The 18,680-nt window shown below is 32.3% G+C and overlaps 1 protein-coding gene across 2 annotated transcripts; it reads right to left on the reverse strand.

The window, feature by feature from the left end:
- Positions 1–606: 606 nt before the first annotated feature.
- LOC144845607 (ubiquitin-protein ligase E3C-like) lies at positions 607–17,869 on the reverse strand. Of its 2 annotated transcripts, none has more exons than XM_078703037.1 (22): positions 17,717–17,869; positions 17,391–17,444; positions 17,040–17,249; positions 16,461–16,573; positions 15,784–16,004; positions 15,536–15,692; positions 14,805–15,049; positions 14,173–14,306; positions 13,624–13,808; positions 13,190–13,276; positions 12,674–12,828; positions 12,133–12,338; positions 11,708–11,818; positions 11,151–11,324; positions 10,474–10,615; positions 9,770–10,014; positions 9,500–9,624; positions 8,777–8,867; positions 8,236–8,334; positions 3,769–3,925; positions 2,434–2,564; positions 607–1,962 (listed from the first exon to the last, which is right to left on the reverse strand). In XM_078703037.1, exons 1-22 carry the CDS (start codon positions 17,780–17,782, stop codon positions 1,795–1,797), a joined length of 3,276 nt encoding a protein of 1,091 aa, XP_078559163.1. In that variant the 5' UTR covers positions 17,783–17,869; the 3' UTR covers positions 607–1,794. The 2 variants fall into 2 exon arrangements, 1 of the variants encoding a protein (XP_078559163.1); XR_013612577.1 differs by having other exon boundaries at positions 1,824–1,962; positions 3,884–3,925.
- Between the last annotated feature and the right edge of the window lie 811 nt (positions 17,870–18,680).

Raw genomic sequence — 18,680 nt, forward strand, 5'->3', positions numbered from 1 at the left:
AGAGCATAGACCTACAAATCAACGAAAGTTTACGAATTAATAATAGGGATAAGAAAGGGAAATTCCCACATAGTTTTAAATTATGACCCGCGTCGGACCAGTAGTAGCAGCGCACCATGATCAGGCTGTACACTGTACCTTAAACTCCATGCGTTCCTTATGTTACGTTTCAGTACAATTACTTCAAGTATTGTTTTGTGAATACTGTATTGAATGTCATGTGTATTGAATTTATTTATTTATCGGAATGTAGTATGCCAGTGTCATAGAAATACATTGATGCTAAAGTTCAATCCAATCTAGCTACGTGCACATTTTAGTGTTTCCCATGATAGGCCTGAGTATATAAAGCAGCCAAAAAAATACCCAGCGCTCTGTTGGTCTTAATAGCCACACAATACAATACGCTTTATTGTGGCATATTTTCAGTTAATCCGCAAGTGTAAATAGGAACAGTACACTACGTTTTATTGTATCACATTTTCTGTTAATCTGCAAGTTTAAATAGCCACAATACAATACGTTTTTAAATGGGTGTGAAGGGAAGACGTTATGTGGCCAGAGCTTAATTACTAAACTATAATAAAGGCGAACGAAAAAAGAAAGTTGTTGTTACCTTATATTTATTCACTTTCTGTTATTGTTTTGATTATATTATGGTTAAATATATTAGTGCATTTATATTGCATCCTTTTATAATACATTAGATTGCCTATACATGTTGTTATGTTAGTAAGCTTCGTTTCGACTAAGCAACGCAACCAATCACAAATAGTTGAGTCTTATAGAAAGTCAAGCTTAAAATACAAAAAAAAGTTGTGGTAGTGACGATTCAATCAAGTCAGCATTATCAATCGTCTCTTCCCTACCACAAGTAACAAAGGGACAACTTTGAATGATCCGTTGTAAAGGTAATTGAAAGAAGCAATGAGTCACGAACACATCTTAAATTAAAATGAAATAAAAAATTACAAATTAAAGTGAATTTAAGGGTGTATGAGATTAATACACATAGAATTATCTATTTCGCCTTACCAACAGCGAATTTTATAATAAATACAGGAATATTTTATGTTGTCCTGAAAGTTTGATATTTATTATTTTAGTTCTTCTTAACTAATAATTAGTAATTGTTTGTTAATTGCACTGGCAATGAGTGCAACATGTGAACAGCAAATCCAATCCAGTTTGGTAATATTTACCTTGTTTAATAAAATTAATTACAATGCAACTATTCAAAACCAGTTTTTTAAAACATGAAACACATATTTAGTGATGTTGCAGCATTTTATCAAAACAAAACATTTCTGGCATTTTGCCAAATTTATCTCTGGTTAGTATGGGTTTGACTTTTGCTCGTTTATTAGAAAAAAAACAAATATGTTTGTAACTTTGCACATTCGTGAACACATTCATTGCTGTGAGAAGGAATTGCAGAATGGAATTGACATGACCGAAGCATGAATATAACACAAAAGAGAATAAACTACTAAAGGTACGACGTTAGCTGCAAGTTACCAAACATGAATTATTATGTATATTCGTTATACAGCATTATTATGTTGTTGTTTAGTTGCCAAATGTTAGTCTTTTATTTGAGTAAAACTAAACAAAGCACTATTTATCTTTTGCATTACAAAACTGCCATGGAAAATGTGGTTAGGCTAATGGTGATATTACACAATTTAGCATTACAATATAATGATATGCTCCAATGCACATAATGAATGTACCACACAACAGCAATTTGCAGTCTAACTGTGATGTACCATACAACAGCAATTGGCTGTCTGTCTAACTAAGTTCAAAGCCTGCATCAGACTCAATGGCATACACCAATTTCTCTCTCATTATTTCCTCAGACTTAAATTCTGGTAACTTAAGTAGGTTCATGCATGTACTTGCGGTGGGAAGTCTTTCTTCAGCTCCTCCATAATGTACACAAAACTTTGGCACCAATTCCTGAAAAAAATCATATTCTATTAGTATCAAAAACTTAATTTGTACATACAAAACAAGATAAATGCTGATAATAAACAATACTATGGTAATAATTTCGATGCAATATAACCTGCATGGATGCAATATAACTTGCATGGATGCAATATAACCTGCATGGATGCAATATAACCTGCATGGACTCAATATAACCTGCATGGATGCAATATAACCTGCATGGATGCAATATAACCTGCATGGATGCAAGATAACCTGTATGGATGTTTAGTAATTGTATGTTTCTTATTTATTGCTTGGTTTGGACCAAATAAAAAGTAAGTTACACATCCAGGATTTTATTAATTTATTTTTGTACCATTATATATTATGATGAGAATGAAAGTTTAAAATTCCAGCTGCGCTTACACACCTTGCAATGCTTGCCAACCAGGTAATGCAATGTTTGTGTAAACAGATTTTATGCTATCACTTTACCTTGAATCCAAGAAGAGGAGGCCGTGAACAACTGGTGACAAACTTGAGTAAAGCTGACAGCTGTGCTTCTGTCAAACTACTCACTATTTTCCAAAAACTTACAATCACTGGATGCTCATTGTTATAACCACCTAGAAAACAAGTTACATTCTTAGCAATCAAAGAAATATAAGCACTTCTTTTGGTAGTAGTGGTTAAGGACGTTTGAGACACCAATTAGGTACAACCTGTTCTCGTCCATGATTAGGTCTTGATATTCACCATTTGATACTCATGATTTGAGTATGATTGCAATATTTACTTCAGATAATAAAGATAAGATGGTAACTAACACTAATTTACATGAATGAAGCGTGAATATAACAGGTGCACGTTACCTAACATGAATCATTATTCATATTCATCATACAACAAATGTTGTTGTTTAGTTGCCAAATGTTGTTGGTTTGATTGATTTGGGTAAAGATAAGATGCTAATTAACACTATTTCTACACTTCCTAGTTAACCTTTTGAACAATCTCACAATTTAACAAAATTATTAAATCAAATTCAGAAGGATGAAATAAACTTTATCTGTATCAATGAATGAATGAATCATTTGTACTGGTACTGGACATACAGGAAAGATTAAAGTGAGATTTTAGCAGTTGTCTTGTACATGGTATGTACAGGTAAGATTAAAGTGAGATTTTAGCAGTTGTCTTGTACATGGTATGTACAGGTAAGATTAAAGTGAGATTTTAGCAGTTACCTTGTACATGGTATGTACAGGTAAGATTAAAGTGAGATTTTAGCAGTTGTCTTGTACATGGTATGTACAGGTAAGATTAAAGTGAGATTTTAGCAGTTGTCTTGTACATGGTATGTACAGGTAAGATTAAAGTGAGATTTTAGCAGTTACCTTGTACATGGTATGTACAGGTAAGATTAAAGTGAGATTTAGCAGTTACCTTGTACATGGTATGTACAGGTAAGATTAAAGTGAGATTTAGCAGTTGTCTTGTACATGGTATGTACAGGTAAGATTAAAGTGAGATTTAGCAGTTACCTTGTACATGGTATGTACAGGTAAGATTAAAGTGAGATTTTAGCAGTTACCTTGTACATGGTATGTACAGGTAAGATTAAAGTGAGATTTTAGCAGTTACCTTGTACATGGTATGTACAGGTAAGATTAAAGTGAGATTTTAGCAGTTACCTTGTACAAAATACTATTGTCAAAAAGGTTTCCTGGTATAGCTAAATCAAACCCAAATTAAATGGTTTAAGTTTAGAATTGAATGTGTCTGCATTGTAACATTAGGTAATGTTCAATTATGAACTAAGTAGCATACCAGAATAGTTTGTGTTATGCTTTAAGTCATCTATGTCTATTGGTATTGAAGCGCCAGATATGAGTACTTGTAGCTCATGATGATCGAACATCCTCAACCATTCCAAGTTGATTACCTCAGACATGCCTTCCCGGAACGCCATAATATGAGGCCGAATCTATGATAGGTCACAAATGAAGGAAAAACATTTTGAGTAAAAACACTGCATTACAAACACTGGTAGAACTATTTCTAGATAGCCATGGGAAAATATGCGAAGCTACAGTATATATACTATACAGTCGGAAAGCCGCGTTGGTAACGCATCACTGATTTCATTCATTGTGAGGGCGCGCTTCGTGGAAAATGTTGGAATTTTTGCTATTTTAGTACACTTAGAAAATGGTATAATTTTGATATTAAATGAAATCAATAAACGTATTTCAATAGTTGAACTACAAGCGTAAATAATGATAAAAACTGTGATCTAAATTCCACAGATTTTTTGTTTCAAGAAATATCATTATTTTATGTATAAACTTTTTTACTTTAATTTTTTTTTAAATGATGGTAAAAAATCATTAAATTTTATATTTTCTAGATAAGGTTTCAAAGCAAATTTAAAATCCTTTCAAGATAAACTATTAAGCTATCTATTAAAATAAAAATCTAATTTTAAGCTTTCTTGGGATGCAACTCCCACTAATCAAACCAAACCTACTACATTTCTGTTCTGTTTCGATCGAAAAATCGCCATTTTGAAACTTTGTTTACGTTTTACGAAGCTGGTACGAATCGTCCCGGACCGAATCGTGTCTGTGTTCAATACGGTTTTCATGCAGGCGTATTACGTCATAGGCCTAAGATTTCAATTTGCTCACCGATTATTGTTCTATTTGGTTTCTGAGCTAGGAAAGGCTACCTACTATAATTACTTACTTGATTTCTAGCCTAGCTAGGCCTAAAAATAGTATTTTCTAGGCCTAGCTAGGCTGAGTAATTCTGATATAATACTAATAGGTAGGCCTACCCTAGTGAGTGTTAATAATAGTAGCTGGGTATTCTATAGTCTAGGCTGGTGGTAGGTCTATCCCAGCTCTGCTCATATACCAAGCAAGAAGAAGCCTGAAGAAGCCTGAAGGAGAAACTAGAGGCCCAGAACAAATAAAAAACTGTTAAAAAAACAATAAATGGAAAAATAAAAATAAATAACCCATTTTCAATTTATATATGGGGAATGTTTTATAAAATCGGGCATGTTTGTTTCAGAGACTCAAACGTGTATTTTTATATGGTCATGTTTTAAAAAAAGATAATTATGGGCCCAGCTGAAACCAAGATATAAAAATATAAGTCCATCATTTACTTGTATATAAATATTACTTTATTAGATACAACTTGCATTTCACACAAGCAACCAATTTTTTTTTTACGTATACAGAATGTGAAAAAGCAGTTTTTAATACAAATATCTTTCAAACAATACTGATATAAATAGTAAATACTACTACTGTATATATTATTTAAATAGCACCTTGTTCATCAAACATAACAAACTAGCTAGGCCTTAGCCTATATCATATTAACTTACGTGAGTCTTACGGTTGTACTGATTTTATGATTGTTTTATATGTTTATATTGTATGTATCTGTGTGACTCTGGTTAATAAAGTAAATCAATCAATCAATTGCAACTTAATTTATATCTTATCATTGACTGATCTGAAACGCTTCTAAAACTTGAATGCGCATGAATGTATATGTTATATTATTATTAGCGAATAAAATGAAAAACTATCAGCTGCAGCAATGATATTGAAATCGAGAAAACCATTACAGCTTCCACCGTCCAACCTCATATTGAAGAACGAGACAGAAAATCGTCGAGTCTTGATACCAACAAAAAACCTAAAATGAAAATGAATAGCTGAAATGTAATGAATGAAACTATTTAAATAATTGTCACTATGATATGAACAAAACATTGCATCGTTATACAGTATAATTATTCAACAACCTGAAAACATTTTCAGATATAGGCCTACCATGAAAAAGCAGCAAATACAAAATTTCCTTATGTCTGTTTATTGTAATAATTATTAATATTATAAATAAATTGTACCCCTCAGTTGTCAATAATTTTACTATAAATAAATATTTAACTATATAGAATAGGTAGGCCTATACCTGTATCAGGCTGCGATTTGCTTAATTATCTTTTTAAAACTTCCCAATGCATCTTCAATATAGAGTAGGATTGTAACGATACTTTAATAATACTAAATTGTAACTAAAGTATTTAAATTATTAACAGAACATGTTACTAGGCCTAGGCCGATATAATACGACAACGATCCACCAGGTCGTGCATATACTCACCTACAACAACCACAATCAACACACCATGCACCACACACGACGGAACTAGTGCCGCGAGACGTAACAATATATGACATGAGGACCTTTTTTAAAATGTTCGCTATAGGAAGCTTAAATAGGGTTTCAAGCCAATTTTAACGTAAAACAGACTATTGATACTTACTCTATCCATATACGTCGGTTTTTTGGTAATTCACTGTATGGGATGCAAATCCCACTAATGGAAAATTTGTAAACAAACACCTGTTAGAAAACTTCAGTTTTGACGGACGCACACGAACTTTGGAAAGAAATTGTCGCTGACAACAAATCCAACAAATTATTCAGAAAATTAGGTGACCTGCGACATCTTAAACATATAAGGAACTGATCTTACCATATATGGTTAATTTTTCGCCTACTAATGTTTATTAAACAGCTATTAAATGACGTATACTTTATGCTAATGTTTTCGCGCGAAACGTTGATGCTTCTGTGCCGAGAGAGGGCTTCTAAAATTTATGACGTCATGCGAAGTCGAAAATTCAGCAATAACGGTCATATTTCCCAACGCGGCTCTCCGACTGTATAAGGTGATCATTGACACAATTATGCACTTTTCAATTGTATGACGCACTATATGACCCCAGGAGAGGTGCAATTTACAAATTATTATTGACAAAAGGGTGAGTCAAAAAAACCTAGTTGGTACGTCACATCATTGAACAATGGTGTGTCAATTTCCATCACTTTACCACCCACCATATCATGAACAACATGGTCACAATATGGTAAGTCACATTTTTGACAGGGGTCATATAATGGGTCATAAATACATAAATAACATTTTTTATCTTTTTCTACTTTGCCTTTTATTGGATTTTTAGTTTATATATTCTGTATTATTTTGTATTTTCTTTGGAATGTGTATTTAATGTGTAATCCACTTTTAAAATGAGTACTGTGGTACTGAAAGTGTAAAAGATATTAAACACGCATATAACATGATAAACTGAATGACGTATAGCATTGTGTAATGGTCTTAAGTGCTAAGATATGTGATCTATGCAAAACCACAAACTAATACCAGACTATTAACACACCTTTGTGTATGTTAATAAACATTATTGAAAACATAACAATTTATAGAAATAAGAGATATATATAATATGATTACCAGGACTCAGGCCGGAGTTGGTCAACCAACTACAGGACTCGGGCCGGAGGTGGTCAACCAACTACAGGACTCAGGCCGGAGGTGGTCAACCAACTACAGGACTCAGGCCGGAGGTGGTCAACCAACTACAGGACTCAGGCCGGAGGTGGTCAACCAACTACAGGACTCAGGCCGGAGGTGGTCAACCAACTACAGGACTCAGGCCGGAGGTGGTCAACCAACTACATGTTTTTCTAATTGTCCTTCCTCAGAGATTTTAAAACGATTTTAAAATGTTTTAGAATATAAAGAGCTTATCTACTTTAACAAAATTCCAATCAATATTAGAGTTTCTGTTAACATTAAACTCCTTGATTTTTATCTTTTATGTAGGGGTTACCCCGATGTACTAGTACATCACATTCACTGATCATAACTGGGCCCTCTGGGAGACCAGTATTTGACTGAAGAGATCTCCCAGTATAAATAAAATATTTCAATCCAATATTTCAAGGATTTTTACTTTTAATGTACAGAATTTACATTTGTAACTGAATATTCAGTATCTTTGTATGTATTATAGTTTGTGTTATTTTTATCGAGGGTTCTGTAAATCATTAGTTTCTACACAGAAAATATGATACAAACTAACCTAATAATGACATTTTAAAAGAATGGTGCACAAAATACACTTTCAACTTTTAAAAATTCAATCCAAAAAAGTATCTTTTACCTTAGATTCCTTCCATTATTTATATATAATGTATGTTTTGTAGATAGTTACCTTATTATAATGTGTGTGTACTAATGTAAATTACTGTGTTAGTTGTCTTTGAATTATATATTATGTTGTTAATATTCTCTTCTGAACCACTTTGGAAATCAATGAAAGTGTCATTCAGTATAAAGACAGAATAGGTAAGTAAATAAATAAATGGCCAAGCACCAGAATCAGAGATTATTCAGTTTGTTACCTGTTTATTTAATCTGTAGTCGGCCATCTTGTATATGTAATCTAAGCGATTATTATTAGTTACAGCAATATCCTTCCCCCCTGCTATCAGTTCATGATTCTAAAAATAGAAAATCATTTTGTTTATTTAGCTAGAAAGAGTAAATAATGATAATGTTTAATAATAGGATTATTATCATTACAATACTAATACATTGAATTAATTTCAATAACATTTGCGAGGTTATTTAATATGAGTTCCAGACTGTTGTTGTTGAGAGTTTTTATAATGAATGTTTATGAGTGCAATTGGGCAAATAATTAACTTCCCAAACATGCAGCCAACAGCCTAGCCTCGTGTCGCACATTCCCGTTGCTCACTGTTAACACAAAATGAACAATGTACTCTTGACTGAGAGTTTAATAGTATATGCCTATCGAACATCACATGATCCACAATCCTCCAATCAAATGACAAGAATCTATTCAAGTGTGTTATAATAAATGTTACTGTTAACAGTTACTACTAATTAGATTATAGTGTATAGTATGTTATTTCTTACCTGTGTTTCACCCATCTGACTATCAGTGACCACAAAGTTCAAGTAAAGAGATGACACGTCACCATCGTAATCTCTCAGATACAATAGATTCCTACAAATATTAGTATAGGAATGCTTTATGCGATTTCATAGAAAAAATACAATATCTGCTAAAATGCAAGTTAACTGGTATCATTTATTTATTTATCTATCTATACAGTATATTAATTTGGAGACTCCTTATCAACGTTTATTCACAATTTCAATATTCAATAGTATACCAAAAGAAGCAGGTGCTTGTCAGTTTGGTAACCATTTAAATGCCAGACAACATTCATAAACAAAAAACAATTATGTACAAAAAGCCACGACCGGTCAGCACCTCCTGTGGTGCACTCTCCTGAGGAGAAAAGGGGGAAATTCCCTTCTACTTTAATAATGACGCACATAAGGTCAAAGTGACCACCACAGCTGAAGATGTAGAAAAAAGTTTCAGAATGTATTTTAGAAAAAAATTCTGATATCAGATCAATTCATAATTTTCAAGGCATTAGGAGAGTTTACCATATTCATCAAATAAAGTCTGCCAGAAACATGATTTGATTGTGAGAGCAAAGTTACTATGCTGCACAGAAGAGCACCTCGTGATAAAGGGAGTCAACACTTGGATCTTTCCAGGGCTATGTTGATGATAAAGAGCCTTACTTCATCACCGGTGTGACGACTTAACACCTTGGAACTTACTTGTACATGAGCGGATCTAAGGAGGCAAGGTGATGAATATCAACATCACCAGTGTGACGAGTTAAAATCTTGGATAGGAAGAAACTTGCAAATGGAATCTCCACTAACATATTTTCATACAGTGCCTAAAACAAGAATAAAATAAAAGAAATCAGAGATGGTAGATAATTCCACAATCAAAATAAAAAATAGTAAACTTGATTTCAGCAATTTACAAGCAATATAAAATACAAAAAAGAAAATTTAAAAGCATTTAAAAAAGTTGCGTACCTTTCCCAACATTCTACCCATAAAATAGTAGTGTTTCTTGTAGTCTTCGTGCAGAAGCACTGCCTGTGCATTGGGATACAACATCTGGTCTGTTGTTGTTTTAAAGAAGCCTCGATTCGGATCAAAAGCTGTCTTGAGTAGTTGTGCTAAGAATTCTCTGAATATACCACCGCCGTCAATCCCAGCTTCATTTAGGCCTTGAGCATTCCGAATCACAACGCGCATTCTCTTCTTTAACGATGGTTCTATTAAAAAAAATATTTTTAAAAATTCAAATTGTAATCAAACATAAACTATCAAATTCAAAAAATCAAACTTGACAAAAAAAAGTGATGCACCCAAATATGGTAGTGATATGCTCAAATATACAGTAGTTGTGATATTATGTCATCATGTCCATATAAAGGCACATCATAATCACATAAAATTTGATAGTGTGGACAGAGCTTAAGTTGGAGTAAACTAAAATGAATGAAGAAGCATTGTTGTCAATGCCATGGCACTCTGATAATGATCATCAGTAATCAGATTTACTTTTGTCCTTACAAGCAGGGATAGTGCAAGCAAGTTTAGGAGCTGAATAACTTGTTAATTTTTACTATTTTCTAACACTTCCACATACATATGTTTGTTTATGCTTACCATGTTTATGGTGGCTTATATTGAGTAAATACAAGAAAAAAAGGAAGTTCAAAGTATATTACCATTTTCTGGCCTCAGTCTGTCATAGGCATCTTCATATATGAAATCTCTACGTATAGTAGTATCTATACTGTGTCCAGACAGGTAACGTGACATATCTCCTTGGAATTCATTTTTATCTTGCTTGATTAAATCATGTAATATCTACAATCAAAAAACAATGTATTACAATTGAAATAAAATAGATATTTTAATGAACAATGGTGTTGAAAACAGGACAGCTACAATAATAATAATAATATCCTGGATTTATATAGCGCCTAATGTTGTAAACCTCTAAGCGCTGAACATTATTACCCCCGTCATTCTGCCCAAATAAGATATTTTATCAATAAAACATTTTTCTTGAATTTTAAAATGTACTAAAAAATAAAGTAAAATAAAAGTTTCCATAATTCACATATTCATTTATTTCTTTTTTGTTTATTATTAAAATGACATCTGCTTTCACCAAAATTATTTCTATTAAACAAAAATATGCTAATCAGAATTCAAAATATGCTAATTAGAATTCAAAAAATGCTAATTTGAAATCCAAAAATATGATAATTATAATTCAAAATATGCTAATCACAATTCAAAATATGCTAATTAGAAATCAAAATATGCTAATTAGAAATGAACAATTATGCTAATTAGCATGCTAATTAGTATGCTAATTAATAGTCAAAGTACAAACCAAGACTCGTTCAGTAAATGGAATCACAAAGGGAAGTTCAGCCAAGATTGTGAGTTTGCGAGCTTCTTGCACTGAGAGTGGCGGACCGTCATCATCCATCGCCATGTGTGATTGGAGGAAACGAAGCCTACCAACATTTGAATAATTTGCAATACGACTCTGTCGAGAAACACTCTGTAAAACATTGATTTATTAGTACATTAGATTAGTACAATTTGATTTGATATATTCAGTTTAATTTGTAATAAAAACACAATTACAAAGAGGTGTCTATGTTCGAGATGTCAGAGCTGGTACTCAGTCTGAACTTTAGTTTGGAAGTTTTTTTCAGTGACTTCAAATAAGCACATTACTATTATTACTTTACTAATAATTATCATCTTCAATAAGATAATGGGGTCATTTACACTTCATTTCAAATATAGCATCCTCTCTCAGGACTCTCAGAATACATGCTTTTAAAACATTTGTTTTAATAGTCCTAAAATATAATAATTACTAGTTAATTAAGGTAATTTAGACTATTAGAAGATCTGTAAGAATTGCAGGATACCTACCATAACCTTATCATCTAAAATGTGTATATGCTTAGCTAGCCAGTGATCAGCGGGACAAAATGTCTTGCGTATATCTCTTGAATGTAATTGTTTAACTAAATGACTGGCCACCTGCAAATAACAACAATGAGTAACAATTACCATGCTTAAGTATTTAGGCCCTAGATAGTAATTTTGAATGAGAATAATATAATAATAGTTCATTCTTAGAGTGCATATAAGCAAGCTCTCAATGCGCTGCACATTATTACCCCAGTCATTTTTTGGATCAAACACATATTGAAACATACTCCCATAATGATGTAGCTAGTAATCAGTACAAAGTTGTGTCTTGATCTAACCGGTACCCATTTTATACACCTGGGTGGAGGGAGGCAAATGTGATTCTAATCTATTAGCGTTTAAAAAATAAAAATAAATGGCACCTTAAAAACATGCATCCATTGTGCCACTTGATCCGGTGCATAGCTGGTGTGTATTCTACCAATGCTAGCCATTGCTTTACTGTAGTTTTCACCTAGGCCTACGTGGCTTTCAGGTAAGGCTAACTCTATCATACCAAGACAGGCATCACGTAGGATCAAACTCATGTTGACAAGCTCTGGCAAGTTAAACGGCATCAGGCTATAGCCTAGCAAATAACGAAGTAATCAAAACGGTAAATTAACAATAACCAATCAATAAAACAATATTAAAATTAGTGATTAAATGAAACATATGGTATTTTTATGCGCAACACACACATTTTGTCAAAATAGTTTATAAACACCATACACACACAATGGTGTGCGTGCAAATGTCTGTAAACTCTGGTATTTTTCTTGGCGATGTTTATATATTAATATTAATTAATAGACTTGTTTATTAAAACAGATGCAATAAAAAATGTACAATTTAATATGGATATTTTAATAATTTTCTTTTTGTATGTTTGGTTTTAGAGTGAGTTACTACACACATACATACCGGTCTGATTTGCATGGAATTCCTTATCATGAACTGATAGTAAAGCATGACCAAATAAGGAACAAAATACTGATAACATTGTAACAATCCTCTCTACATCTTCAAAACTCAACTTAATACCACGTGATAACAGCTGAATTAATGGTGTTGATGACCTTTTAAGGAAAATTAATAAAATACAAAATAAGTTAAGTCATGAGAGCATACTTTAAACAAATAATACAAGTAAGGAGTAAGCAAAGTAGTAGTAAAGCCCGGCGCACACTAGAGCTTTTGGCTGAGCCAACTATTACTGGTCTTAAGCAAACATGTGAACCACTAAACAGTTAACATTTATGATGTACCTACCCAATTGTTGATATTAACAGTTAACATTTATGATGTACCTACCCAATTGTTGATATTAACAGTTAACATTTATGATGTACCTACCCAATTGTTGATATTAACAGTTAACATTTATGATGTACCTACCCAATTGTTAATATTAACAGTTAACATTTATGATGTACCTACCCAATTGTTGATATTGCTGATAATGATACAAGACTGAACCACAACTGTCTCAGAAATTTAGAATCTAAAGCTAGTTTATACAATAATCTGGGGAAATAACATCAGAATGTTATGTTACGATTTACAAGCTGTCATTTCTATTTTAAAGATTTCACAAAAATTGAATAGTGTTAATAAATAGAGTTAAATGGGGATACTATTTTCATGATTTGAAAAATAACTGTCGTATGGTGGAGCATACACTTACTGTTCTAACTTTATATTTGAAGGCAGCATTCAGAAATTCTGGCTACAGCGGTAGAACAACTGAGCATGCAATAGTACCATAGTATCATGATGAATGGATAAAATGGTGCATGTCATGTGAAATCAACCAATCAAATGGCTAGGATACACTTTGTTATAAATAAACACCACATTAATTCTGAACTTACTTTGTTCTTGGTACATGCTGCCGATGTCTGACTATAAGTTGATGACATAATACACATAGATCAGTAAGAAGTTGTATACTACTTTGTTCTCCGCTGATTTTGAGGATGCTTGCTATGTGCTCCTCTGTATTTAATAAGTTCAAACATTTCTCTCTCAAAGCTGGTAAAGTGGTGAACCCACCAGTCTTAAAATAAATGAGTTATTATTTATGTATATTTCTTTTTGTAAGTTTTTTTTAAAATCATAAAATAAATCTTCTTCACAAACATCTGAGCATATTCACTTTTGTAACTTATAGTACTGTATATCATCTCGATTCGGTATTTAGGGGATTATCTCTGGTTTATTAGTATATAAATGTTAATCTCAATTTGGTATTTATAGAATATTTTAGTATTGCTGATACCATTATGGTTGAAGTATATGTTACTTTCATTTTAGTATTTAGAGGGTAATTGCTGATATCATTATGGATGAAGTATATGTTGCTGTTTTAGTATTTTATGTAGTACACAATAACATCAATAAATAGATAACTAGATATTAACCTCTGTAATCATAATCTCATCGTCTGAATCATCATCTTCATCATTTGAGTATTTATCAGAAATGCTAGGCAGGCTGGGTAATAAAACTTTAATAATGTGTAAATAAGTTTGGAGTGACTTTGTATCAAGTTGACCTGCAAAGAAAAGTGTAAAATACATAAGTTATCATTTTTATCAATCAATTACAAAATATTTATTTATTCTTCCTATTCATTTCTGTTTCAATTTACGCAGAATAGTATTTTTTTGTAAAATGTCAAAAGCGTATGAAAATCAAGATTTATATAGCAATATGGAGCAAGTTAGTAAAATATTAATCTTTTTGGGGTTTAAATCTCTGTCTACACTATCAAACTAGTTTGACAAAAAGAATGTTATGTGCCCATTAATATGGTAGTGATATGCCCAAATATGGTAGGGATATGATGTCATTGTCACATCACATTTTTAGCGACTCTACAGCTCACTATGTCGGTCGGTTGGTCGGTCGGTAAACACCAACTCAAAATTGAGTATGCAACTGCAGGCATGTATATGGCCTTGTTTTTTCACAAAAGTTTGATGGTGTAGACAGAGCTTAAGACTTAAGAAATGTTTATAAATAAAATACATGGTACATGCAGATAACTTACTGACAATTGGTTTTCCAAAAGACAGTACGGAATAGAGTAACCATGGTGATGTTTCAACCTCAATCTGACTAATGTGACATTCTTGATTCATGTCCATCAAATCAGTCGGCAGTAATGATTCAAACAGCTCAACAACTGGAAACTCTGTTGACTTGTCACATAATGCCGGCAAAATGAAATGTGCTATTTGTTCTGTGAAAGCGGGCCTCAGCAGGGAATTGCAAAGACTGAATAATGCCAACCTCCTGAACATTGAAGAAATTAAACAATTAGTTTTTTATTTCATACGCATCCAACAGCGAGTAACTCGCCAATTACAGGATGGATAAACTATTTTATAATTTATTGTGCTTATAAAGTAAGACTCATTTGAGGCTTAGGGAGTGGAGTTGAAAAAGTTGTGAGTTACAACCCTGGCACTAAGTCAGGATTGAACCCTGGACCTTGCGATTGGAAGACAAGCATGTTTAACCACCAAGCTATAGCTCCACTTCCTTGCATTAGTACTTGTTATATTCAAATGGTAAACATTCTTCTCTGTTTGGGCTTATGCCTAATAATTGTTTTGGTAAATTATGTATTTTTCAACAACAAAAACTATTTAATATTATTATTACGTAATAGAAACTTTTACAACCCATCCTCAATATTCATTCATCAACTAAATAATAAATGTATGTTGAATTTGTGCTGTAAGTTTCTTTAAAAACACTTTAAATTAAATATATTACCTAAAAGCAGTAGATCTACCAAGGTCAATATTGGAGTTCAAAGGTCGCATGATCATGTCAAAGATTGTGTTGGCTAACGGTGTCGGAGGATTGGCTGACGGCTCTATAACAGGTGGTACTCTACAATGTAATAGTTCTCGCAAATGCTCATAATAATCTGAAATTGAAAGTTTTGTTGTTATAAATTCGTGGGGCACACCTCTGGTTTTCATGTTATAATTATTCAAAGTATATTCAAATATACTTACTATTCTTAATTAGATATTGGAAGATTTGACAGGTAAACAGTTTCATAAAATCTGAGGATGTGCGTTCAACCATATCTGAAGTGCAGCCAACTGTGACAGAACTAACTGTGTTTGCAGTCAAGCTGACCTCTTTAATATAAATATTCACATCAGTAAAAACCTCTAATATTCGAAGAGGCATAGCAACAGGCAACATTGAAAATTGCGGGTCACCTACATACCTATAAAATACAATATTAGAAACTGTCAACAAAAGATTCAATAGACACAAATTCACTATATGATTGATCTACTGGTTAATAAACAATATATATTATCACTTATTTTTTGTATCATGAGTATTATCATTATAGCGATATTAATATCTCTATGGTATTATGAGTACATTTCTGTATTAATAGAAACAAATATATAGATGTATATTGAATATTGATTGGATACATTTTAGAATGAGTATTTCATTGTAATAATTAAAATGTAAACATAATAAAACAAATCATAAAAAATAATATTAATAATAAATCAGAATAAATCATAACATAAATCATAATAAATAAGTCATGAGCACCTTTAAGTCACTACTCAAATTTTCTGCAGCGCTATGAGCAATGACTGTTGGAATGGTGCTACAGAAATCCAACGATTGATTGATAATAAATCATAATATAAATATTTACCTGACACAAAGCAGCAGAAGTCTCTTAGTGTCAAATAGCCATGAATGATAATTGACTGGTAACAGTTTGAAGTACACTGCTTGGTGCTTCAACAAAATCTGACAAAATGCCACCTGTAAACAAATATATAAGGTTTAATGCCACCTGTAAACAAATATATAAGGTTTAATTTACAGTGACAAAATGCCACCTGTAAACAAATATATAAGGTTTTATGTACAGTGACAAAATGCCACCTGTAAACAAATATATAAGGTTTTATTTACAGTGTAACATGTAGACTAAAGTCATGAATATTACAAAAATATAGACATTTTATATACTATACATACATTATACACTCAGTGTTGATTTTTTTGTATTTAATAAATAACTTTGACTATTAGTGGATAGTGTGTCAGAAAAGTGCAAAGTCATTCATTCAACAGACATTTAAATATTACACTTGCTGTTTGCAGACCTCTCTCAACTCTCTGTATAATGACGAGAGTCTCCCGATATTTTGAGTCATCTCCCTCTATAGTTTCATAAAACCTCCCAATATTTCATTTTTCCAAGGAGGTCTGCGTTTGTGCTTACCAATCGATTGCCATCACATTTTTGTTTATAGAAGAAAAGCAGCTTCTTAAGAAGGAGCACCAAAGAATCACCATTGACATTTTTCTTTTGCAATTGACGAATACAAACATCAAACTGACTACGAGCTTCTTGCCTTAGCTGATTGCGTCTTAAACATCCACGTACAAATGACTGAATTTTTAAAGCACTCTGCACTTTCCGTCTTGATTCCTTTTATAGAAAAAAAAACAATACAATGATTCATTATATTCTAGTTTTATATAAAATAGCATTCTTCTGAACTCAGCGTGAAGTTAGGCTATCCAATGTATTACTTTGTGTTGATTTCTTTCAACACTTTTATTACGTTACCTCACGTCTCTTTCGTTCTTCATGGTTTCTTTGAAGGAGCGCCTCTTTTGCTTCCTGAAATAGCAAACAAAAGTTGTTTGGGTTAAAAAGAAGAATAACTGTTTGGTTAAAATAAAATTAACTACCAATTTCATTTTGGGATAGCTATTGTATAGGCCGTTACCCAGGCGTTATTATGAGTTAGGCTAGCTACCTAGGCACCATAGCTGCGGCCGGAGTAAACTACAGCCGGAACGAACCGCGGCCGAAGTGATCTGTACAGTATACCTCTAGCTAGGCCTAGGCCTAGTGGTGGTCCTAACAAAAAGAGCATAAAATACATGTACCTTTTTACTCGCTCCTCTTAACGAAACAATAGGTTTAGTCCTGAAATCCCCATTGAATCCGTACATATCGTAAATGTTTTGAATTTGTAAATGAAATGAACAATTTTATAAAATTGAACTGATACTTTGTTGTTGTCCAGAATGTTCTGGGGTTTTTTGTTATTAATTTTTTTGAAGACACAGAAATCCAGTAGGACGCCCTCTGTAATTAGTATTTATTTATTGAAAATTTAATATTGGTTTTCAGTGGTATACACTTCGTTTAGTGGTGCAACCAAAATAAAACAATAAAACAATTTAAATGATTGAGTAAAATAATAAAAGCAAAACAAAGTGCATGGGGAAAATCAAAATTAAAACATATAAATATAATCAGGCACAGAACATCGATCGATCAAGTAAAGAAAATTAGAGCACAAACGTTACAATGCAAAAGAAAAATGACGAAAAAAAAACGCAAAATAATATTATTATTTTTTAAATATTGGTGGTAAATAGGTCATAATTTTATAAAACTTGTTCCTGGCGATCCAAGAACTGGTCAGATATTGTTTACAATAATGTTCAAAAATGTTTATATAACAATGGATCTTCTGTTAAATTATCAATTCAATTATTTATTTTCCCAAGTAGAATGGAGTTCATTAATATAAACACCACAGGCACAGAACAAATTCTATATATACTATATATATACTTGCTGCTCATCATTATGAGACTTGGAATGTTGGTTTATTTTACAGCGTTCGTCAAATTAAAGTTGGAAAGCTTTTTTATCAAACTTATTTTCAAATTGAACTTTATCTAATTATTCAAAATCAATCGCGCACGTAAACGACGACTAGCGAAAGTTTAGTTATTCCAATCCGAACTCTCGCTTGTGATTGGTTAGAAGTTAGACACGGCTCAGGTTGCTGAGTTCACATTGTAAATCTTTCAAACACGCGTATGACAATGAAACGAA

This window comes from Antedon bifida, chromosome 6, assembly GCF_963402885.1.
Source record: "Antedon bifida chromosome 6, ecAntBifi1.1, whole genome shotgun sequence".
Taxonomy (NCBI): Eukaryota; Metazoa; Echinodermata; class Crinoidea; order Comatulida; family Antedonidae; genus Antedon; species Antedon bifida.